Source organism: Mustela putorius, unplaced genomic scaffold (assembly GCF_011764305.1).
Source record: "Mustela putorius furo isolate JIRA1106 unplaced genomic scaffold, ASM1176430v1.1 tig00003945_pilon_pilon_pilon, whole genome shotgun sequence".
Lineage (NCBI taxonomy): Eukaryota > Metazoa > Chordata > Mammalia > Carnivora > Mustelidae > Mustela > Mustela putorius.
The window spans coordinates 272,555-295,275 of NW_025422089.1; the positions used below are offsets into that span (position 1 = coordinate 272,555).

The 22,721-nt window shown below is 41.6% G+C and overlaps 1 protein-coding gene across 4 annotated transcripts in view; it reads right to left on the minus strand.

Moving 5' to 3' along the window:
• The window catches only part of LOC123389102 (conserved oligomeric Golgi complex subunit 2-like), a 45,625-nt gene extending 23,338 nt beyond the window's left edge, over nucleotides 1-22,287 (minus strand). For all 4 annotated transcript variants that reach the window (XM_045069861.1, XM_045069859.1, XM_045069860.1 and 1 more), the window contains exons 1-3: nucleotides 22,071-22,287; nucleotides 2,377-2,538; nucleotides 1,152-1,214 (exon numbers count right to left, since the gene is read on the minus strand). In XM_045069861.1, coding sequence (XP_044925796.1) covers nucleotides 1,152-1,214; nucleotides 2,377-2,538; nucleotides 22,071-22,142 — 297 coding nt within the window. In that variant the 5' untranslated portion in view covers nucleotides 22,143-22,287. The remainder of the gene's footprint in view (nucleotides 1-1,151; nucleotides 1,215-2,376; nucleotides 2,539-22,070) is intronic.
• Between the last annotated feature and the right edge of the window lie 434 nt (nucleotides 22,288-22,721).

Sequence of the window (22,721 nt, forward strand, 5' to 3'; positions counted from 1 at the left end):
TAGGCTTGGGAAACAACACCACTATGAGGCCCCGGGAGGAAGAGGCACACCAAGGAGGCAGTGGGAGAGCCCCACAGCGGCTGGTGTGGAATCCAACAGCGGACCACGAAAATCCCTTCCATTCCAAGGAAAAGTACCTTTAACAAGATTTTGTAAAATTCAAATGAGACATAAACCATGGAAAGTATTGGCTACCTCAAGGCACAACTCAAGATTTTTACCTCTTTCACGAACTCTTTCCTGCCTGCCCCTCCCCTAGGCTTCTCAGCACTGATATTTCCGTTACTCTGCATTTTTCTTGGTTCTAACCATGTACTGTGTCTTCCCTTAAATTATGTTCTCCTTATATTCTCTCTAGGATGCAGGCACTGTCTTAGGGGAGGGATGCACGAGGCCACTCAAGCTAGAGGAGACACACAAGGAAGGATGGTGTCGTTTATGACAAGTTTACGACAGGGCATCAGAACGGACAGAGGCCAGAAGTCAGGGCACCAGACACAGACGGGGGGGGGGGGGGGGGGGGGGGGGAGACAGGGCAGCACAGTTTTCTGTTAGAAGTGATGCCACAACTCTCCCTCCACTGTTCACCCAGGTGGAGTTCCTATTCCCAATGGCTTAGAGGTGGGGAGTCCCATTCCCACAACAGAGATTTTTCTGAGAGAACATGCAAATGTAACATTTATTAAGTATGACATTTTATTTATATTATCCTTCAGTTGCATTAGGGATTACACAGTTTTTGTAGATAAGCCCAGGAACCTAACCACACGTAGATTACGTGTGTGTGGGGGGGATATTTACAAGATCACAAACTGTTAAAATACAAGTCATTCGTAAGTTAGAAACCACTTACATATGACCAAAGTGGCATTAATAAGTTGAATTTGGAAATATGCTTCCTCTCCCCTGACATTTTAAGGTTGTCTACTCTGAGAATATGTCTTCTTCAAATCGAACATTTTTTTTTAGGTTTTTAGCATATGCAAAAACAAAATCATTTACAACTCTTCTGAAGGTGAATATTATAATCATGAACCGTTAAAATACAACCACCAGTACCACCAAACTAACAGATGAAAAGAATTCTTAGAGAAAAGCCGACGAGGACAACAGGCGTCACAGCAGGCTGTTTTCATTAATTGGGGACTTACCAGAACTTCTCGTAACTGTCCCAAAGGCACAGAAAGTTGATTGAGGGCTTTGTCCATGCCAACCTAAAGGCAAAACCAGGTTGGCACAAACACATCACGATAAGGAGTAATAGTGACGTATCTATTTATTTAACGATCAAAAGCAGTACCAGATTTAAGTTATTTTTTGGCACACAACCGTATTTTTGCTACATAACTAGCTAAACAACAGAGAAGTGTTATTTGGCCATTAATGTTGTTCATAGAATATGAAAAAAAATCTGTTGAAATACATGAAACTATAAAAATAAGGGAAGTCATGAGAAACGAAAGTTTCCTTAAGAACAATTTGCCTTTAGATGACATTTTAAATGAATGTGAAAAAATTTTCACAGAAGGTGAACAGTTCTCTGTCTGTAATTGATGATACTCAGCCAGCTGATGTGAAAGTCTGACGGGCTACGTCTCTCTTAAACATTATTATAAGCCTTGAGAAAAATAGAAATTAAACAGAAGTAATTTTCTAGGTTTTTAATCCTATTGGGATATTTATCTTAGTGGCATATTTCCCAAAAGCAAATGTGCATCATTAATTTTAATGCTTCTTGAAATTCCCACGGAGCTGCAACTTTCTGTGCTTCTCTGGACAAACAGATTTAAAACAAAATGAAGCATCAACAAGGAGACTTTTCTGCCAAGTAACAAAATTCAACATTTCTAAACGGCTTTTACAAACGATTGATAAGCTCACTGCAAATCATTCTTATATTGTTATAAAACCAAACTTTTAAAATATCAATATTGGCCAATGTTCCCTCAACCTAGCTCTGGCTAACATAAACCTGGGAGTAAATTAAACATTGTAAGAGTGGTGGACATTTGCTCCTACAAATTAGTCTAAATCAAGGAAGACTTCAGGGTAATCACTTAGCAACTAATAAAACAACCCCTTGGGTATTATCATCCTTTACTTTTCACTGTTGACTAATGAATTTGAAACATAATCTAACTAGAGCAACCTTAAATGAATAAAAACTAAAACAAACAAAAAATGTATTCCAAAAAGTTTAGTTCTTTTATTAATGAAATTGGTAATTTCTTCAAGTTTCTGGTGGGGTTGGTGGGGTAATCAACTGAAAGGTTTCTAAAAACTCTGCCCTTTTAATAAATATGAAGGAGAGAGAAAGTGTGTGTGTGTGTGTGTGTGTGTGTGTGTGTGTGTAGGACTTGTGAATTTCAGGTTTACCAAGTTTGTGGAAAGGTTGACAAAATCTGCATAATCCTTGTTGATGAGCTCGACCATGGCTATTTTAAGAAGTTTATAGTAGAGTTCCAGATCTCCTCTTAGTTCCTCCAGCTGGACATGCTTCCTACAGTCAGACACAAAGTGATCGACGTCAAAATCTTCCTGAAAATCAAACCAGAAAGAAAAAAATGATTGCAATGATACCACATTTTACATAGAAAAATAAGATCAGAGAAAGAATAAGAGGCCGTATTACTGCAGGGGAACACACACAGGGACATCAGGGGGTCTGCTCACTTCCTAAGATTATGGGAAAGGGGGCCCCTCACCAAGACCATTCTCTCCTGTTGCCTAACTCTACAGGCATTTTATTTCTTTTAATTATACATTTCAAAGAGGCTCTTCTCAAAATAGAAACAGCTTTTTCTTCTTAATTTTAAAAGTAACAAATGTTCACTGTCAAACTTTCAACCAACCAAGAAATACTTATGTAAGAGAGAAAAAAAAAATCACCCACTCTCTAATGCTCTGCAGTTAAGCACTGTTAATGTTTATTTTTCTTCACTATTTAACACAGCGATTCACATCCTTCCAGACTTTGTTTTGGTCTTTCTCTTTACTTTTTTTTTTTTTAAGATTTTATTTATTTGAGAGAGAGAGATGGAGAGAACAAGTGGGAGGAGGGGCAGAGGGAGAAGCCGGCTCTCTGCTGAGCTGGGAGCCTGATGCCAGGGTTCATTCCAAGACCCTGAAATCAAGACCTCAACCGAAGGCAGACGCTTAACTGACTGAGCCACCCAGGTGCCCTAGTCTTTCTCTTTAAAATATAAATTACTTTTGGGGTGCCTGGCTGGTTCAGTGGGTTAAGGCCTCTGTCGTTAGCTCAGGTCATGATCCCAGGGTTATGGGTTCAAGCCCCGCATTGGGCTTTCTGCTCAGCAGGGAGCCTGCTTCCCTGTCTCTCTCTCTGCTCTGCCTGCCTGCCTCTGCCTACTTGTGATCTCTGTCTAATAAATAAATAATTTTTTAAAAAAATAAAATATCAATTACTTTTTAAAGAAACTGACATATAATGGACACATGTTAGTTTCAGGCGTACAACATAAAAATTCCATATTTTTATCTGTTGTGAAATGATCACCCTAAGACTAGTTAACATCCATCACCAAACATACACATTTTTTTCTTGTGCTAAGAACTCTTAAGCTTTAGCAACTTTAAATATATAATAATATACGGCACCTGGGTAGCTCAGTGAGTTAAGGCCTCTGCCTTCGGCTCAGGTCATGATTCCAGGGTCCTGGGATCGAGCCCCACATCAGGCTCTCTCCTCAGCAGGGAGCCTGTTTCCTCCTCTCTCTCTGCCTGCCTCTCTTCCTACTTGTGATCTCTGTCAAATAAATAAATAAAATCTTAATATATATATATATATATAATATACTATGCAGCCATCAAAAGAAATGAAATCTTGCCATGTGCAATGACGTGGATGGAACTAGAGGGTATGCTGAGTGAAATAATCAGAGAAAGACAATTATCATACAATCTCCCTGATATGAGGAATTTGAGAGGCAAAGTGGGGGGTGTGGGGGGGTAGGAAGGGAAAAAAAATGAAACAAGATTGGATTCGGAGGGGGGCACCTGGGTGGCTCAGTGGGTTAAAGCCTCTGCCTTCGGCTCAGGTCATGATCACAGGGTCCTGGAATTGAGCCCCACATCGGGCTCTCTGCTCAACGGGGATCCTGCTTCCTCCTCTCTCTCTGCCTGCCTCTCTGCCTACTTGTGATTTCTGTCTGTCCAATAAATAAATAAAATCTTTAAAAAAAAAAGATTGGATTGGGAGGGAGACAAACCATAAGAGACTCTTAATCTCACAAAACAAACTGAGGGTTGCTGGGGGGAGGGGTGTAGGGAGAGGGTGGTGGGGTTGTGGACATTGGGGAAGGTATGTACTACGGTGAGTGCTGGGAAGTGTGTAAGCCTGACAATTCACAGACCTGTAACCCTGGGGCTAATAATACATATTTCTAATAAAAAATAATAAAATTAATATACAATAATACACAGTATTATTTACTACAGTCACTATGATGTACATTACATCCCCAAGGCTTATCTTATTAACTGGAGTTTTATACCACTGGACCCCTTCATCTATTTCCTCCACAACCTCGCCTCTGGCAACCACCAATCTGTTCTCTATGACTTCATTTTTTGTTTTGTTTTTTAGATTCCACATGTGAGGGAGATCATACAGTATTTCTCTTTCTCTGTCTGACTTATTTCACTCAGCACAATATCCTCAAGGTCCATCCATGTTGTTGCAAATGGCAAGACTTCCTTCTTTTTATGGTTGAGTAATATTCCATCGTATACACACACATTTTCTTTATCCATTCACCCCGTTGGTGGACACTTAGTTATTTCCAAGTCTTGGTTGTTGTAAATACTGTGATACTCACTACCGTGAGTGTGAGTCTTGCTGGCCGCTAGAGCCAGGTGATCTAGAGGTATACCCTGGGTAGCAACTGCAAACCTCGGGGCATCATACGAGCATTCAAGCTCCTTTCCAGGAGATACCAGAAAGCAGAAGCGAGGTAGAGGGACAGCGCAAAGATGGTACCCATCAGCTCCATCTTTGGAGAATACCTTACTAGGCTCCCAGATCCAGGTTAAATTAGATGCCTGCCCCTCAGGGCTTTAAGATAAGCAAATGAGCCTCTTTCACAGAAATCTGAACCCATTTCAGTCTGCTGCTTCTGTGCTGAGTTCCAGGGTGGGTCAGTCTACTTCGCGGGCGACTGCTTTAAGAACTGTTTCTCAGTTTGCTATAGCCTTGTGGGTCTCATGGGTGCAAGCTCTGATGGCTTTCAAAGCTGGATGCTTTGGCGTCTTGTCTCTTAGATGTACATCTTGGAAGTTGGGGTGCCAGAGTGGGGCTCAAACCCTTTGCTCCTCAGGGAGAAGCCTGGGGTTTTGAGTACCCTCCCAATCCCAGGTCACTGTACCAGGGGTGGGGTTTATGGCAAGACTGATTCTTACTTCAACATAGGTTTTTTTCCTTACTCACCTAATGTGTAGGAGTCACTCAGCTAGTTGTAGGGTTTTTTCCACAGGAAATTTTTCCATATGGAGCTATAGATTCAGTGTGTATTTCATAGAAGAGATGAGTTCAAGATCCTCCTATGCCACCATCTTGAATGGAAACTCCAGACCTTCTCTATGTATGTGTGTACACACACATATGTGTACACACACACACACACACACACACAAATATTCATGCTCTTCTAAACTATTTCCCATCTAGGGGCACCTGGGTGGGCTCAGTGGGGTTAAGCCTCTGCCTTCGGCTCAGGTCATATCTCAGGGTCCTGAGATCAAGCCTCACATCAGGCTCTCTGCTCAGCCGGGAGCCTACTTTCCCCCCTCTCTCTGCCTCCTGTCTCTCTGCCTCCTTGTGACCTCTCTCTCTCTCTGTCAAATAAATAAATAAAATCTTAAAAAAAGAATAAAAAAAAATAAAAAATAAAAAAACCCATTCTATTAAAAAAAATTTCCCATCTAAAAATATAACTTGAATGTCTTTACATAAAACACATACATTTCTATTAATATTTTTATGTGCATGCTGAGTGTCCCATTGAACAGATGTTCCAAATCTTTCATAACCTATTTCCAAGTATTGGTCTCACAGGATTAGCTATCCTGTGTTTCCCCTTTACAATACTGTGATACCCCGGTAGGCTTATATGCTTAGAGGCAATAAATTACTATCTACTTCCCCTGTGACTCTGCTACTCCATGACCTGTTTAGTCAGCAAGAATCAAATGTGATGATTCCCAAACTAGTTAAGGACACCTACACTTACTTCGTAATTATACAGCTTCATTAAACACTATGTAAACCAACAAAATATGACTGCAAAAAAAAAAAAAATCACTGTTCTTTTGAAAACTAACACAGCTACTTTGGAAAGATTTGATACAAAGAAATCAATAAGAAAATTTTTTGCTAAGTTAGGTATGGGTGAGATGACCAAGTACCAGGCAGGGAGGGAGTGATCACAGGATTCTCACTCAATTCAGTTAAAGAAACTGAAACTGAATGCAAAAAAAGACAACATAGAAAAGCTTTTTTTTAAAAAAGATTCTTTTTATTTATTTGAGACACAGACAGACAGTATGAGCAGGGAAAGGGGCAATGGGGGAGGAGATTCCCTGCTGAACAGGGAGCCCAATGCGGGACTCCATCCCAGGACCCCGAGGTCATGACCTGAACCGAAGGTAGATGCCTAACCTATTGAGCGACCCAAGTGCTGTGATAACTCAGAAATCTAATCTGCAGGCCAGTTTCCAGAGAAAAGACCTGGCACTGTTTCAATGGAGAATAAATGTACATATATTTTTTTCCAAATAAAATGCTAAAAACTGTATGTACCATTCCCTAAGAGTACTTGTTTAAACTGACTTTTTTAGTTAATCAACCAAAGACTGACCCTGCTAGTGTCGGAGAGAAGGACTTCATACCAAACCGTAATTTCACAGTCATCTACAGAAAGCCACCTGCTTCTTACACTGGTGACCAAATTAGCCTGGACCTTTCTCTCCTGAGACCATCTCAGACCTTACATCATAGTTATGTAGTACATCACGGGAGGGGGTCTCGGTTCATAATCCTGGCCATCCTACTCACCAACTGTGTATACCTTTAGGTCGATCACTTTCCCTGCCTCAGTTACACATTGTTGAAGTTCTTGAACTTCATGATGGCATTCTAAATTGTATAACTGGGGGCCTATGTGCCTCATGTGGTTAAGCATCTGCCTTTGGCTCAGGTCATGATCCCAGTCTCTTGGGTTTGAGTTCCACATCAGGCGCTCTGCTGAGCAAGGAGCCTGCTTCTCCCTCTGTCCCTTCCTCCTGCTCCTGCACTCTCTCACTCTCAAATAAAATCTTAAATAAATAAATAAATAAATAAATCATATAACTTAGCCTCAGTGAACAAATGCTATTAGGTAATATTAGTACTCAACTTACCATTTATGCATTTGTTCTCAGATAAACAAAAGTTGCATAACACATGACTAAATAACTCGGAACATCTGTGAATACTGGGTTAGGCAGCGTTTGCTGTGAAAAGCAAACCCAAACTCACAGTGCCATAATAGAGACCCATTTCACTTAACCAAGAATGGTTTTACTACTTTAGGAATGGTTTTACTTTATAGTGTAGATTTCCCAAGTATTCAAAAAGAAAGTATTTACAACCCATACATTTATGGTCAACTGATTTTTCACAAGGATGCCAAGACCATTTAATGGGGGGAAAAACAGTCTTTTCGAGTGCCTACTACTGGGACAAGTGAATATCTACATGCAAAAGAATGAACTTGGAACAGCAACGTCACACATACACAAAAATATAACTCAAAATGGATCAAAGATTTAAATGTAAGAGTAAAAACTGTAACACTCAGAGAAAACAGGTGAAAATCTGTATGACTTTGGATCGGGAAAAGCTTTCTTAGACATGATACACAAAGCAATAAGAAATATTAGATAAGCTGAACTTGATCAAAATAAAAAACTTTCGTGTGTCAAAGGACACTACGGAGAACGTGAAAAAAGACAACCCACAGAATGGGAGAGAGTATCTGCAAATCATTTGTCTGACAAGGACCTAATAACCAGAATATGCAAATATACTCTTAGAACTCAACAACAAAAAGACAAATAACCTAATTTAAAAACAAGCCAAAGACTTTTGAATAGACATTTCTCCAAAGATGATACACAGACGGTCAAGAGCACATGTCGGGATGTTCGACATCCTTAGTCATTGGGGAAATGCGAATCAAAAGCACATGCAGATGCCACGTCACACCCACTAGGACAACTATGGTAAAATAAGAAAAAAAAAAAAAAAAAAAGAAGAAGAAAAGTGCTGGCAAGAAAGGCGGAGAAGCTGGAACCCTCCTGTATTGTCGGTGAGAATGTAAAATAGTGTGGCTAAGGCAGCAAACAGCTCGGTAGCTCCTCAAGAAGTTACACACGTACAATTACCCAGCAGTTCTACGTCTAGGGGTATGACACCGACAGAACTGACAACAGATGTTCCTGCCACAACCTGTACATGAATGTGCACAGCAGCGCTGCTCGTAACAGCCAAAAGAGTATATACCCAACGTCCATCAACTGATGAATGGATACATAAAATGTGGAAGAGCCTCTTACACAACCATAAAAAGGAATAAACTGTTACATGCTACAACACGAGTGAAGTCTGAAAACATTCTACTCTCAGGTTAAAGGAAGCCAGACACAAAAGGTCACGTGTTATACAATTCCACTGATATGAGATGTTCCAGAAAAGGCAAATCCATAAAAACAGAAAGTAGATTCATGATTGCCAGGGAATAAGGGGAGGGGAGAATTGGAACTAAGAGGTTTATTTTTCGGGTGATGGAAGCATTCTGGAATTAGACAGAAGTGACGTATGTACCATATACACAGTAAATATACTAAAAACCAGAGAAGAGTACACTTTAAAATGGCAACTATTATGCTTTGTGAATTATATTTTGATGAAAAATGAAACAACTTAAATATCAACAAGTTAAATGCTAGGATACATTAAAAAAAAAATCCAAAGTAACACTAATCACAGGAACAATGGAGTAGCTACATGAATTTCAGACAAAGCAGATTTCAGAGAAGGAAAATTATCAGGCATAAAGAGCAGCATTACATAATGATAAAGAAATCGACTGACCAAGAAGACACAATTATCCTTAACGTATGTGTGCCTGATCAACACAGGTGAGACACAACCTAACAGAACTGCAGGGAGAAATAAACAATTCCATTATCACAGCTGGTGACTTCAACACTTCTCCATCATTAATGGGCCGATCCAGCAGCAGGGCAACAAGGATCTGACAGATGTGGACATTCAGTCCAGACATGGCACACTTAACACCACCATCAATTACCGTACAACAGATGTACACAGACAATTTCGCCCAGTAATAGTGCAACACACATTCTTCTTAAGCTCATATGGAACACTCATCAAGACAGAATAATTCTGGGCCACAAAACACAACAAATTTTTAAAAAATAAAAATTATACCAAGTATGTTCTCAGACCGCAATGGAATTAAAAATCAGTAACAGAAGATAGCTGAAGAAGTCCAAAATACATGGAGATTAAATGACACACTTCTAAATGACAGGAGACCAGTCTCAACAAAATACAATGTAGCAAAATGTGTGGAATGCTGCTTAAAGGGAAAATACAGTACTGAATGCAAATATTAGAAAAAAAAAAGATTAAAGTCAATAATCTAAGCTTCCATTTTAGGCAACAACAACAAAATCAAATCTAAAGTAAGGAGGGGCTCCTGGGTGGTTCAGTTGGTTAATCATCTGCCTTTGGCTCAGGACATGGTCCTAGGGTCCTGGGACAGAGCCCTGCATCAGAGCTTCCTGCTCAGGGAGGCTGCTTCTCCATCTCCCATTCCTCCTGCCTGTATTCCCTCTCTCACTGACTCTCTCTGTGTCAAATAAAATCATAAAAAAAAAAAAAAAACCCTAAAGGAAGTAGAAAAAAATAAAAAATTAGAGCAGAAATCAATGTAATTAAAACCAGGGATTTTTTTTTTAAAATCAATAAACCCCAAGTCTGTTTCTTTGAAAACATCAATAAAACAGATACACCCTTAGCCAGGCAAACAAAGAAAAAAAGGTAGAAGACATAAATTACTAATATCAGATGAAAGAAGGGAGGGCTACTGCTAACAATCCCAATCACTGTAAATTCAACCAAACATTTATGGAATACTACACAATTCTCTAAAATCTCTTCCAGAAAGTAAAACTAGAAGGAATACTTCCTAAATCATTCTAGGAGATCATTATTACCCTGACACCAAAACCAATACTACAAGAAAAGAAACTACAAACTAGTATCTCTCATGAACACAGACACAAAAATCTTCAACAAAAATTAGCAAATAAAAGCAAAACTATATATAAAAAAATTATACACCAGGTTCATGTAGGATTTATTCCAGGTATGCAACATTAGAAAATGTTCAACATTAGAAAATCAATGTGATCCATCATATCAACAGAAAAAAAAAAATCACATGATCATATCAATGAAGGGAGGAAAAAAAAAACATTTAACAAAATCCACACCTCTTCATTATTAACCCTCAGGAAACTAGGAATAGGAGGACTTCCTCAACTTGATAAAGAATGTCTCCAAAAATCCACAGCTAACATGATATTAATACTGAGAAAATAGAAGACAGGGAATCAAGGCAAGGATGTCCCTCCTACTACTACTATTCAATACTATACTGGAAGGCCAAACTAATGAAATAAGGTAAGAAAAGGAAACAAAAGGTATACAACCTGGGAAAGAATAAAACTTTGTTCACAGATGACATGACTGTCTACAAAAAAATACAAAGACTTCACACCCCACACACCCTCCTGAAACTAGTCAAGTGATTATAGCAAGTCTGCACAATACACAGTTAAAATACAGAAGTCAATTGCTTTCCAATGATGTATCAGACAAAGGGCCAGTATTCAAAATTTATAAAGAATTTATCAAACTCAACATCAAAAAAAAAAAAAAAAAAAAATCCAGTCAAGAAATGGACAGAAGACATGAACAGACCAAAGAAGACATCCAAATGGCCAACAGACACATGAAAAAGGGCTCCACATCACTCAGCATCAGGGAAATACAAATCAAAACCACAATGAGACACCACCTTACATCAGTCAAAATGGCTAAAATTAACAAGTCAGGAAACAACAGATGTTGGCGAGGATGTGGAGAAAGGGGAATCCTCCTACACTGTTGGTGGGAATGCAACTCTGGAAAACAGTATGGAGGCTCCTCAAAAAGTTAAAAATGTAACAACCCAACGACTTAGCAATTGCCCTATTAGATGTTTATCCAAAGTACACAAAGTGATTTGAAGGGGCAAAAGCACCCCAATGTTTATAGTCAAACTATTGAAAGAGCCCAGATGTCCATCAACAGATGAATGGATAAAGAAGATGTGGTATACACACACACACACACACACACACACACACACACACACATTACTCAGCCATCAAAAAGAACAAAATCTTGCCATTTGCAAGGACATGGATGGAACTAGAGGAAGACAAATACCATATAGTTTCAGTCACATGTGGAACTTAAGAAACAACAGATGAATATAGGAGAAGGGAAGGAAAAATAGAAACAGACAGGGAGGCAAATCACAAGAGACTTAACTACAGGAAACAAACTGAGGGTTACTGGAGAGGGGAAAGTTGGGGTAACTGGGTGAGGGGTATTAAGGAGGGCACTTGTTGGGATGAGCTCTGGGTGTTGTATGCACCAATGAATCACGAAATTCTAACCATGAAACTAAAAGTACACTATATGTTAACGAGATTGAATTTTAATTAAAAAATTTAAAAAGTCAATTGCTTTCGTATATACCAGCAATGTACAAGTGGAATTTGAAGTTAAAAAAAACACAAGACCATTTACATTAGCATACCAAAAAAAAATTAATACTTAGGTGCAAATCTAACGAAATATGCACAAGATCTATATGAGAAAAAGTATAAAAATTCTGATGAAAGATAACAAGCAAGGTAAGATGTGAAGTGGAAAGAAAGTCCATAATCTTGGGTAAGAACACTCAATACTGTTAAGAGGTCAGTTCTTCCCAAACTGATCGACAGACTCAATGCAATCCCAATCAAAATGCCAGGAAGTTATTCTGTGGATACCAACATGTTGACTCTAAAATTTGGATGGAAAACTGGAAAACCAAGAGTCCCAGAGTAGTCAACAAAATATTAAAGAGAGTGGGGAAAAAAAGGAAATTGAGGATTGCCACCACCCAATCTCAAGACTTACTATTAAAGCTATAGTGATTAAGACAGAAGGTGCCTGGCAAAAGAGACAGGTGCTTGGAACAGAGTGGAGAGCCCAGAAAAACATCCACACACACAGGCAAAGGCAACTCAATGGCAAGGACAGTCTTCAACAAATGGAACCGAACAATGGGACATTGATAAGAAAAAAAAAAAACAAATGAAAAGAATAAAAACAAACTTTTTTCACACCTTTCACAAAACCTAAACGTAAAATGCAAAACTTCTTAAAGATGACATAAGAAAAAATGTAGGGATCCTTGGATTTGGCAATGACTTTTCAGATATAAAACCAAAAGCATGATCTACGAAAAAGAAAAAAATTGATGAGAGGGACTTTGTTAAAATTAAACTTCTCTGTAAAAGACACTGTTAAGAGAATGAAAAGACGGGACGCCTGGGTGGCTCAGTTGGTTAAGCAGCTGCCTTCGGCTCAGGTCATGATCCCAGCGTCCTGGGGATCGAGTCCCACATTGGGATCCTTGCTCCGCAGGGAGCCCTGCTTCACCCTCTGACTCTGCCTTCCACTCTGTCTGCCTGTGCTCACTCTCGCTCGCTCTCTCTCTGACAAATAAATAAATAAAATTAAAAAAAAAAAAAAAAAAAAAGAGAGAGAGAATGAAAAGACCAGTCACAGAGTAGAGAAAAATATCTGCAAAACACATCCATGGTAAAGGACTTAAAATAAGAAATATAATATAAAGATGTCTTAGTAGCAACAAGAAATCAAACCTAATTTAAAAATGTGAAAAGAGCGGTGGCTGGGAAACCCAGTCAGTTAAGCATCTGCCTTTAGCTCAGGTCCTGGGGACTGAACCCCACACTGGGCCCCCGGCTCAGCGAGGAGCCTGCTTTTTTCCCTCTCCCGCTGCCTGCTGCTACCTCTCCGTGTGCTTGTGCTGTTAAAATAAATAAATAGAATCTTTAAAAAAGAAAAAAAAAAAAAGGATCTGAAAAGATGCTCAACTTTATGTATGTCATTAAGAAATTGCAAATTTAAACAAGGTACTATTACATATCACGTAGAATATAGAGAATAAAAAAATCCAAAGCACTAGTAATACCAAATGCTAGCAAGGATGTGGGACAACCGAACTCTCATTCACTGTTTGGTCAGAATGCAAAATGGGAGGGCACTGTGTGAGACAGCTTGGCAGTTTCTCACAGAACTAAACACATTCTCACTATAAGATCAGTAATTGTGCTCCTTTGTATTTACCCAAAAGAGCTTAAAACTAGTGTCCACACAAAAACCTGCACACGGATGTTTACAGCAGCTTTATTCTCTGAAGTGCCAAAACTTGGAAGCAATCCAAATCTCCTTCAGTAGGTGAACAGGTACACTGTGCCACACCCACACAAACGGATTATTCGACAATTAAAAGATGAATTATTAAGCCACAAGACTTCGAAGAACCTTAAATGCATATTGCTAAGTGAAAGACCAGTCTCAAAGGCTAAATACTATATGATTCCAACTCTATGGCATTCTGGAAAAGGTAAAAATTAACCAACCAACATTTTTATTTTTATTTATTTTTTAGGTCATCTCTATACCCAATGTGGTGGCTAGAACTCACAACCCCGAGATCAAGAGTCAGATGCCCTAGCAACTAAGCCAGCCAGGTGCCTCTGAAAAGGTAAAACTCTAGACAGTAAAAAAGATCCCGGGCTGAGGGGTGAGCGAGGAGGGTGCAGAGAGAGGAGAAGAAACAAATAGATGAGGTACAGGGGTTTTTCAAGGCAATGAAACTAGGCTGTAAGATACCAACAGTAGGTAAATAACATTATACATTTGTCAAAACCCACAGAACTATAGAAAGAGGAGTGAACCCTAATGTAAACCATGGATTTTTAATTAATACTGTATCAATGCTGGTTCATCAGTTGTAACACATGTACCACAACAATGTAATACATTAATAATAGGAGATAGTGAAGTTAGAAGAAAAATATCTTCTCTTTGTACTCAGGGGTATTTCCTATCTGAACCCAGTTAAAGTACAAAATCCCCCAAAGGCCAGAAGTTGGGAGATCACAAAGAGGTGTTGGAACACAGGAAAATAAATGAGCAAACCAGACAAGCTGCAGGTAATTAAGAACCATTAACCATGAGAGAAGCAGTGACATCACTCAAAAATTAAAACCAAGTAGAGTTTAAAAGTTTAGCTACTTTACTAACTAGCTGCAATCAGGGATGGCAAACAAAGACTAATTCAAAGTAACCTGGGAATTAATCATTTAAAACTTACCAATAATCTGAAATTAGTAGCTTTAATGCTATGAAAATTACATGGAATTTGGAAAGATTGAAGTTCTCTAAGCTGCCAAGAAGTAAAACACTCCTTCCCAGATACATGGACTTATAAAATCACTATATACTATCTCCACGAGAAGCAGAATCCCCCAGAACCATCACTCTGTAATGATGAGAAGTACTAAGAGGGCATATGAAATTTATGAGCTCTGCCCTGAAACATGTCCCATTTCATCGAGACAAAAAACCAAAATAGTTAAGCACTAATCTGCACACTACATAGGGGTTGAAAGACATAGAAAGTTTGTGTGAGCTCACGTATGTGTGTGTTTCCAACCATTCTTGAAAACAATGGACAACAGAGATGAATAAATGTCCCTGTATATCCCATAAATATTCCTCAAATATTTATCATGCAACTCCAGCTCTGCTCTAAGACCTGGGGACACAGTCATGAAAAGAAAAGACAAGGTCTCTGCTTTTAAGGAGCAGATATTCTAATGCAGAAATGAGAAAATAAATATGTAAACAAACATTATATTAATGAACAGTGATCAAATAGTGATTAATGAATAGTGATCACAGCTAAAAAAAAAAAAACAGGACACAGTAAAGGTCTGAGTGACAAATGGGATGTATTTTAACTTGGATGAACCAGGAAATATAGAACAATGAGTTGAGATCCAAATGACACAAAGGAGCTAGCCACAGGAAGTGTGGGAAGAGTGTTCCCGCCCAAGGTATCAGCATGTATACAAAAATGTCCTTGGAGCTCTTCCCTCCAGCCCCTGCTCTCAAATCTCTGACCCAGCTAGGTGGGGACATAATCTAGGACTTGTGTCTCCCAAAACTCATTCTAAATCTTTGTTCGGTGACTAAATTATTCAAGCTTGAGAAATTAAAAACATATGCTAACAAGATCTTCCCACCATCTACAGAGAGATCATCTTAAAAGCATCATGAAATAGTAACACTGAAATTCTAAAAAAACTTCTGTTCTAACATTTTAATCAATTTTATATCAAACTCCTTTGTTGAATTTATATACCCATTTGACATATTTATGAAGAGAAACAAAAAAAAAAACCCTACATTCCGTAAATGTATTTATCCATCTAACAAATATTTGAGTACCTAATTACACTCTGTTCCAGCTGATTTCTTCTCTCTTATCTCTTTTTTTCCCCTCAATTTAACACCAATCATAATCTATGTAGGCTTTTAGTTCGCTTTTCAAAATTAATTTCTTGAGCTATTTAAAGGAATTATCCAGTGCTAGAGTTCTCAACACTGGTCACACATTAGAATCACTTAAGGAACTTTTTTTTTTTTAAGATTTTATTTATTTATTTGACACAGAGAGAGAGATCACAAGTAGGCAGAGAGGGAGGGAATCATGCTCCATGCTGAGCAGAGTGTCCCATGCAGGGCTCGATCCCAGGACCCTGAGACCATGACCTGAGCTGAAGGCAGAAGCTTAACCCTCTGAGCCACTAAGGCACCCCCTCACCTGAGGAACTTAAAAACAAAAAGCCCAAAGGGCACCTGGCTCGTTCAGTCACTGGAGCGTGCAGGTCTTGATCTCAGGGTTGTGAGTTCAAGTCCCATGTTGGGTATAGAGATTACTTAAAAAAAAAAAAAAAAAAAAAAAAGAGCCCAAGCCCCAGTTTTTGTGATTAATTTGTTTAAATGTTTCAAGAAATTTGATGCTAAATGTTGTAAGACTAGTTAAATAACAAAAAGATATATTTACATAATACTTCTTGCTCTCAAATTTTGAACAAAGAACTTACTAATAATCAATAACTTAGTAGGCCAACATTTTATTTAAATAAGTTTTATGGTACTACAAAGAGTGAATTAGAAAATCAAAAGCAAGGAGAAATGGGCATGGTGTGAACATGGGGAAGCAAGAGAAAGCAAGCAAGAAAGTATGTGACCGGGAAGCGAATGCTTAGCTCTGAGATCCTTCTCTGAGAGAAGGACAGATTAAAACCTAAAAAGAAAGAAAAGAAGGATCCCATGCACTCAAGGAAAGAGAAGTCCCCCCCAACATCCCTCCTGCTTTTTCCAATATAAACACACAGCTGGGCCGACTTACCACATCCTGGTTGGTACCGACTTTATCAACTTTTCTATTTAGGCCAAACTTGACCGGTCAATGATGGACGGGCTGTGTGCCAAGTGTACCAGTTGTACAACTGACTGTGTAATGGCTGAAACTGAGAAAACCGGGGTGAAAGTATCAAGAGGCTCTAAGGATTGCGAAAGAGCCAAGATTCAAACGATTACCACGTACACACAAGACAAACTATGCAGATGACTGCTCAGTACGGAAGTAATTCAGAGTGTTACACTGTGTGGCATCAGCTGACCCAGACCCAGAAGATTGCTGGAGTTCCCATCATGGACATCTCTAACCATATAGACGACACTGAGCAAATGCCAGATGATGATGGAGCCCCTCACTCCTATGTCTTAATAGAGTTCCTCAGCTCTCCTTTACCAACTTTTCCTGTTGCCAGTTCATACAAGCAATTCTCCTTACCCAGTTCCTCTGTTCTGAGCTATGGCTAAAGACACTCACTTTTTTATGTTTTGAAACTGATTATCTTGTACCATTTTACTTTTTGTTGCATCTTTTTATAAATCAGATGATGACCGCTCACAAGAAAAAAAAAAAAAAAAAAGGAATGGAAAGGAAAGATCAAAAGGGAGGACAACAACAACAAAAAAACAGTTCTTTTTTGCCGGGAACCCTTCTTACAAGTGCCAATCAGATAAACTTTATCTGATGTTACATCGTCACAACTCCTCTATCATCAGGGAAAGTAGTTCACATAAGAAAATTTCTCTATAAAATGAGTTCCAGGCTTACATTCCATATTTGGCTAATTAGAATTTCATTACGATGTCTGTCTCAAACTGATGCGGAAGAGAATGGAATCTTGTCATCAAGACGTGACATCGAACTAAGAACCCACAGGGTAAGCACTCAGCTCCTGTGATACGAAGACGGCTCCTGGGGATGGGCGACCCTGGGCAACAGTGGCTGACCTGCGGGCCTGCGGCTATCTGCCGTCTGTCACTCTTCCCTCTTCCTCCTCTGTCAGCTGCTATCTCCAGCCGCCGTCAACAAAGTCCACCTCAAACAGCCATCACTTCCCTCTGGTCCCATTTACCGTAGCTAAGCTCCAGGCCAGGCATCCAGATCACCAGCCCTGTGGGAACTTCTTCTAAGGTAAGAGGTGGCCCTATTGGTGAAATGCAGGTGCCAAGGCATGCGGACATTGTGCCATCTTCTGCGCTATTCTTAATGTTCTGATTGTCCCACTTCCCTCAGTTCCCACCTGTGGCCTCTGGAAAGGAACATATTACAGTAGGATTTCCAAGGACTGATGCGTGGGGGTCAGGAGATCTGGCCTGTGATTGGCCCCAACTAGCTGTGTGGCTTTAAAGGAAGTCATCACACCTCAGGCCTCAGTTTCCTTATCTGCAAGCCAGGATGGACTGGAGTCTTTTCAGAGGAGCCGGCAAAGATCACATAGATAAGCACCACCTCATTATACTAACAAGCAAACAGAAGGCCGGAGGCGAGTGATTTGCCCCAAGTCAGACATAAGCAGGCAGAGAGCAGAGCCGAGGATGGGACCCACATCTGCAGGTCACAGCTAATCAGCCAGCACAGTACAAACAGATCTGAGCAGCTGCTCATTCTTCCCCTTTTCCGTTTTGTCCATCAGAATGCATGCTCCCTGCAAACAAGGACACACAGGACCTGCTTCCTGTCTCAAAATTCCCAGTTCACCCAATTAGAACAGGGAGGAGCCTCAAGGACTTACCCCCCCCCCCCCCCCCCACACACGGTTTTTTTACCTTTGGAACATGAGGGTACATACATTCACCGTCCAGAGGGCTCCTGCCTTCACTTCTCATGGAAAAGGTCATCATGTGCCTACCCGGGGTGCCAACGAAGCCACAGGTTCCAGAGAGGAACTGACACAGAGAAGTTCGAAGGAGGCAGACTGGCTCAGCGCAGAAACAAACTGTCTACCAAGGAAAACTACCCCATGGGGGACTGATTCTCTTTGAAATACGTTCGAGTGCGTGGGAAAATGGTTTTTTTTCAAGAGCTGGTGGACTGACCAGTCACCTGGTACATACAAGATCACATCCGCATTCTGACAAGAGTGGCTTGCCTGCAGTGTAGACCAGGGGCCAGAAAGACAAGGAAGGCGCATGGAGACTGGGTGAGAAGCTTCTACGGTGTGATGGCAAGGGCGCACTGCAAAGGTACGAGAAGAGATGGAAAGAAGTATATGGACTCAAGAGGTTTAGGAAGCGAAATCCACAGGACTTGGTGTGACAGACTAGATTTTGGAAAGGTGACAGAGTAGGAGTTGACTTCTGGTTTCCCGACTCCAGGCTAAACGGATGAAGTGTTTACCGAGAGAGGCAATAGAATAAGAAAGGTGGTTTTCAGTGGAGGAGGTGCTCATGAATTCCGTCTTGAACCTGATGAGTCTGAGGGGCCACAGACACATCCGAGAAGAAAGGTCAGCAAGTCCGATACACAGAACTGGTGCTCAGGAGGCGTGTGGGCCCAGAGACAGGAATCTGCCTTACCTGCTGATAGGTGGTCATGAAGCTGCACAAAAGGTCATCTAGGGAAAGAAAGGAACACGGGGCTGAGCCCATAATCAGCATTCAGTGGCTACCAGGAGCATGACTTTGCACAGGAGACACATCAGAGAGGTAGAAGAAAGACAGGAAGCAATGCAGAGCATTTGGTCTACTGCGATGTCGAGTAAGGAGACAGAGAAAGGTCAGGTGCGCTGACTTAGAAACAGTTTTGGTAAGAACTCTTTAGTGGAACGACAGGGCCTGAAGGGTGGAAGGTGGGAAAGTCAAGTCAACCCCTGAGCACTGGCTGTGATGCGCGACAGTGACAGGGCAATACCTAGAGGTGGGGCAGTCAAGTGGGAGAGGATCAAACAGGAGCGCGTGATGGGAAGGAGTGCAGGGGAGAGGATCCTCGCAGGCTCCTGGAAGGGCGGGAGGGCATGGACTCCGAGCCAGAGTGGAGACTGAACCCGAGGAGGAAGGAGAGCCCCTCCCCGTACCAGGCGAGGAGGAGAAGGGGACAAATACAAGAATGGGATCATGATCAGCAGGATGGAGGAGGTCCCGTGGGATGGCTGCTAATTTTTCTGTACGACTGGAGATGAAGTCATATGTTGAGATGGAAGAGGAAGGCTACATGTGATGTCAATAGCACACCCATGTAAATGGTCTAATTTATCTGTTATGCCACACTTTCTCCCCCTACTACCAATACCTTATGTCCTGCTCATCTATTAGTTGGCTGTCAACCCAAAGGATTTTCGTATTTCTAAGCCGACAAAGTATGATGTTGCCAGTACCTCTGCCCCAGGTGACCCTTCCCCATCTGCCATTCCTGCACTTTGATCACCTACCTCTTTTGCATACCTTTCCCCTTCTATTTCTTATTAGATCTCATAAACATGACTTTTTAAGTAGTCTCCTGCCACCAGTAAGCTCGCACTCAACAGATATGACCATGCAACTTCCTGCTGTAAACCTGAATGCAGCTCTACCATGAAGACTGCATGCATCAACGTGGACCCCTCAATGTATGCAGTGTCCAAGGTGCAACCGTAGCCCCACCCCATCTCCCTTTCTACCATCCCAGTCTCATTCCAAAATGTGCCAAACAAGACACTTATGTAGAAATACAACCCCGATAGCAAGCTCTCCACTCATTTCTGCCTCGGAACTGTAACTGAACAAAATATCTCTCTAACAGAAACACAAATTGCAAATAACCTTTATATCCAGCTCCCACATAGAAGATCAATACCACTTTACACAGAACAGCTGTTCCATGTATGAAGGGGTCATGTTCATTAACACTACAAATTGTACATTATATTCAGAAATTTCAGAGCTTTGAAAGAATATGGAATTGCTGGCATTCTAGCCACTTTCCCAGTTTGCTCTCTCCCTACCTCTAAGTCCTACTTTAGAACTGCTATTTTGAGATTTCTATTTTCCGAAGCTGCTTTGACCAAAGGCATTCTGTCAGCTCAGAGTGAGAAAGATGGCGGGGCTAGGAAGTGTGAGAAAATGCTAGTGTTAGGCCCAAAGAAAGCCTGACGAAGTCCAAAGACAGACAAGCTAAAGAGACTTCCGTGCTTTGACATTCTTTAAGTCTGTGTGTGTGCCTTTTCTTCTCCAATGACCTCTCTCCTCATCACGTGTCCTTCATTAACAAAAGGTTTCTGGATCAGAGAATTCACTCTGTGCTCTCCTTCAGACACTCCATTCACTTTACACCTTTTATTACAGTGGCTTAACATCACCATACAAGAACAAGAGTACAATATACCTTCGTCTAGACATCCCTACATATTAAAAATGATATGGCCACACCGCAGAGGATCCAGACATAAGCACTTTTAAAGCCAGAGTTTGGGAGATGTGATCTGAATGCAAGTATCAAAAAGGAACTAGCTGGTTAACCCAAACAAAAAAGAAAAAAACATATTGTGACTTGAAGCCATAAAAAAGTAAGAAATTCAAACTCTTTTCAGAATTTTAGGTACCTACAGAGCCAAAACATTTTAACACTGAAACCAGCTACTAAATCCCAATCCTTAGAAATTAAACATATACGTTTTGATAGTTTAAGTACAGACCCAGAGGGATACAGAAAACAGATAAAGCTCCTCCTGGCTCTGATTTCAACCCTTGGACATTTTCAAGGCTATGTCTGATGAACCTTTCCTGTCAGTAAAGTCTTTTCAGTTTAAATTTCTATTCTGTAAGTTTATGTCCTACAGTTATCTGCTGCCAGCTTCAGGCTGACCTCACAAAGAGAAGTAGGGCAACATTAGAAAAGGAGCTTGGTATGCTTTGTAGTACTGGACCAGAACCAGTAAGGACAGTACAGTCTTTCAGATTTCTCATTCCGGGAGCTTAAGACGAAAGTCAGGCATAAACGTTAGGTTAAGTGCCTTTTTGACCCGATTCCTGGTAAGTACGTGTGTTCAGAGATGTGTTCAACGCACAGTCGCTGAGCTTCTAGGCACAAGGCACTGGGAGGCTTCTGTCAGGCTGGGGGAGCGGCGGTCTGACTGTGCCGCACGGTACCAGAGGCGGGTCCTACGGGTCCGGGGCTTTTACGTTTAGCTCAAAACCACTTGCCCTGAACTTTCAGGCCTTTTCATTCAATGTGCACGATTTCACAGGAGTGCTTTCTCCAGGCTGCACCTAGCCCACCCGAGGCCAAGAGACTCACTGCGAAGTGCAGTGAGGTCCCCGCCGAGGACCCGTCCGGGGCGGGGACAGCCCAGGAAGCCCGCAGGAGAAGCCCGAGGAGAGGCCCCGGAGGGCCAAGGAGGGCAGGCCACCCACGCCCCGGATCCGGGGAGCAGAGCCCAGGGGCGCGCACCTTCATGAACTCGTCCTTGTCGAAGCAGAGCGTGTCCGGCCCCTTGGGCAGGTTCATCCTACTTCTCTCCATCCCGCCGGCCGCCGCCTCTCAGCACCAACACTCGAGCTAGGAGGAAAGGTAGGAGGCTGCGCTCCCCGACGCTACCTGTGAAGCCACAGCGTTTCCACCATACAGAAGGCACTGCTTCCTCCAACATGGCAGCGCCCCCGCCGGCCAATGAAAGAGGACGCCGCAGGCCCGCCTGCGCCTGCCTCCGCCAAGAGAGGGGTGCAGACCGCTGCAGCCGAGCCAGCAGGTGATGCTGCCCCCACGCAGCGGAGGGCGACACTACAACCTCGCCTAAGTTTCTGCGGTGATGCCAGGTGAGCGGGAGAAGGGAGGGCGGGGAGGGTCAGGGGCGCTCCCTCCCCACATCGCTGTTTACCTCGGAAAATCGGCCTGCGAGCCTCTTCCAGGACCTTCTCCCCAGATTGTCCCGCGGGAAGCATAGCCGTGGCGGGATGCTGGCCCTTTACTTCTGCGGCCGGTTGTCCAGAGTGGGGGGCGTGTCCCGGTGTCAGGCCTCTGGTCCCCGTGCGCCGCCTCTGCAGCCGCCTGGGCGCGGAGGCCTCTGTGGGAACCCGGCTTCCGCCCTTAGCCCCGGCACCC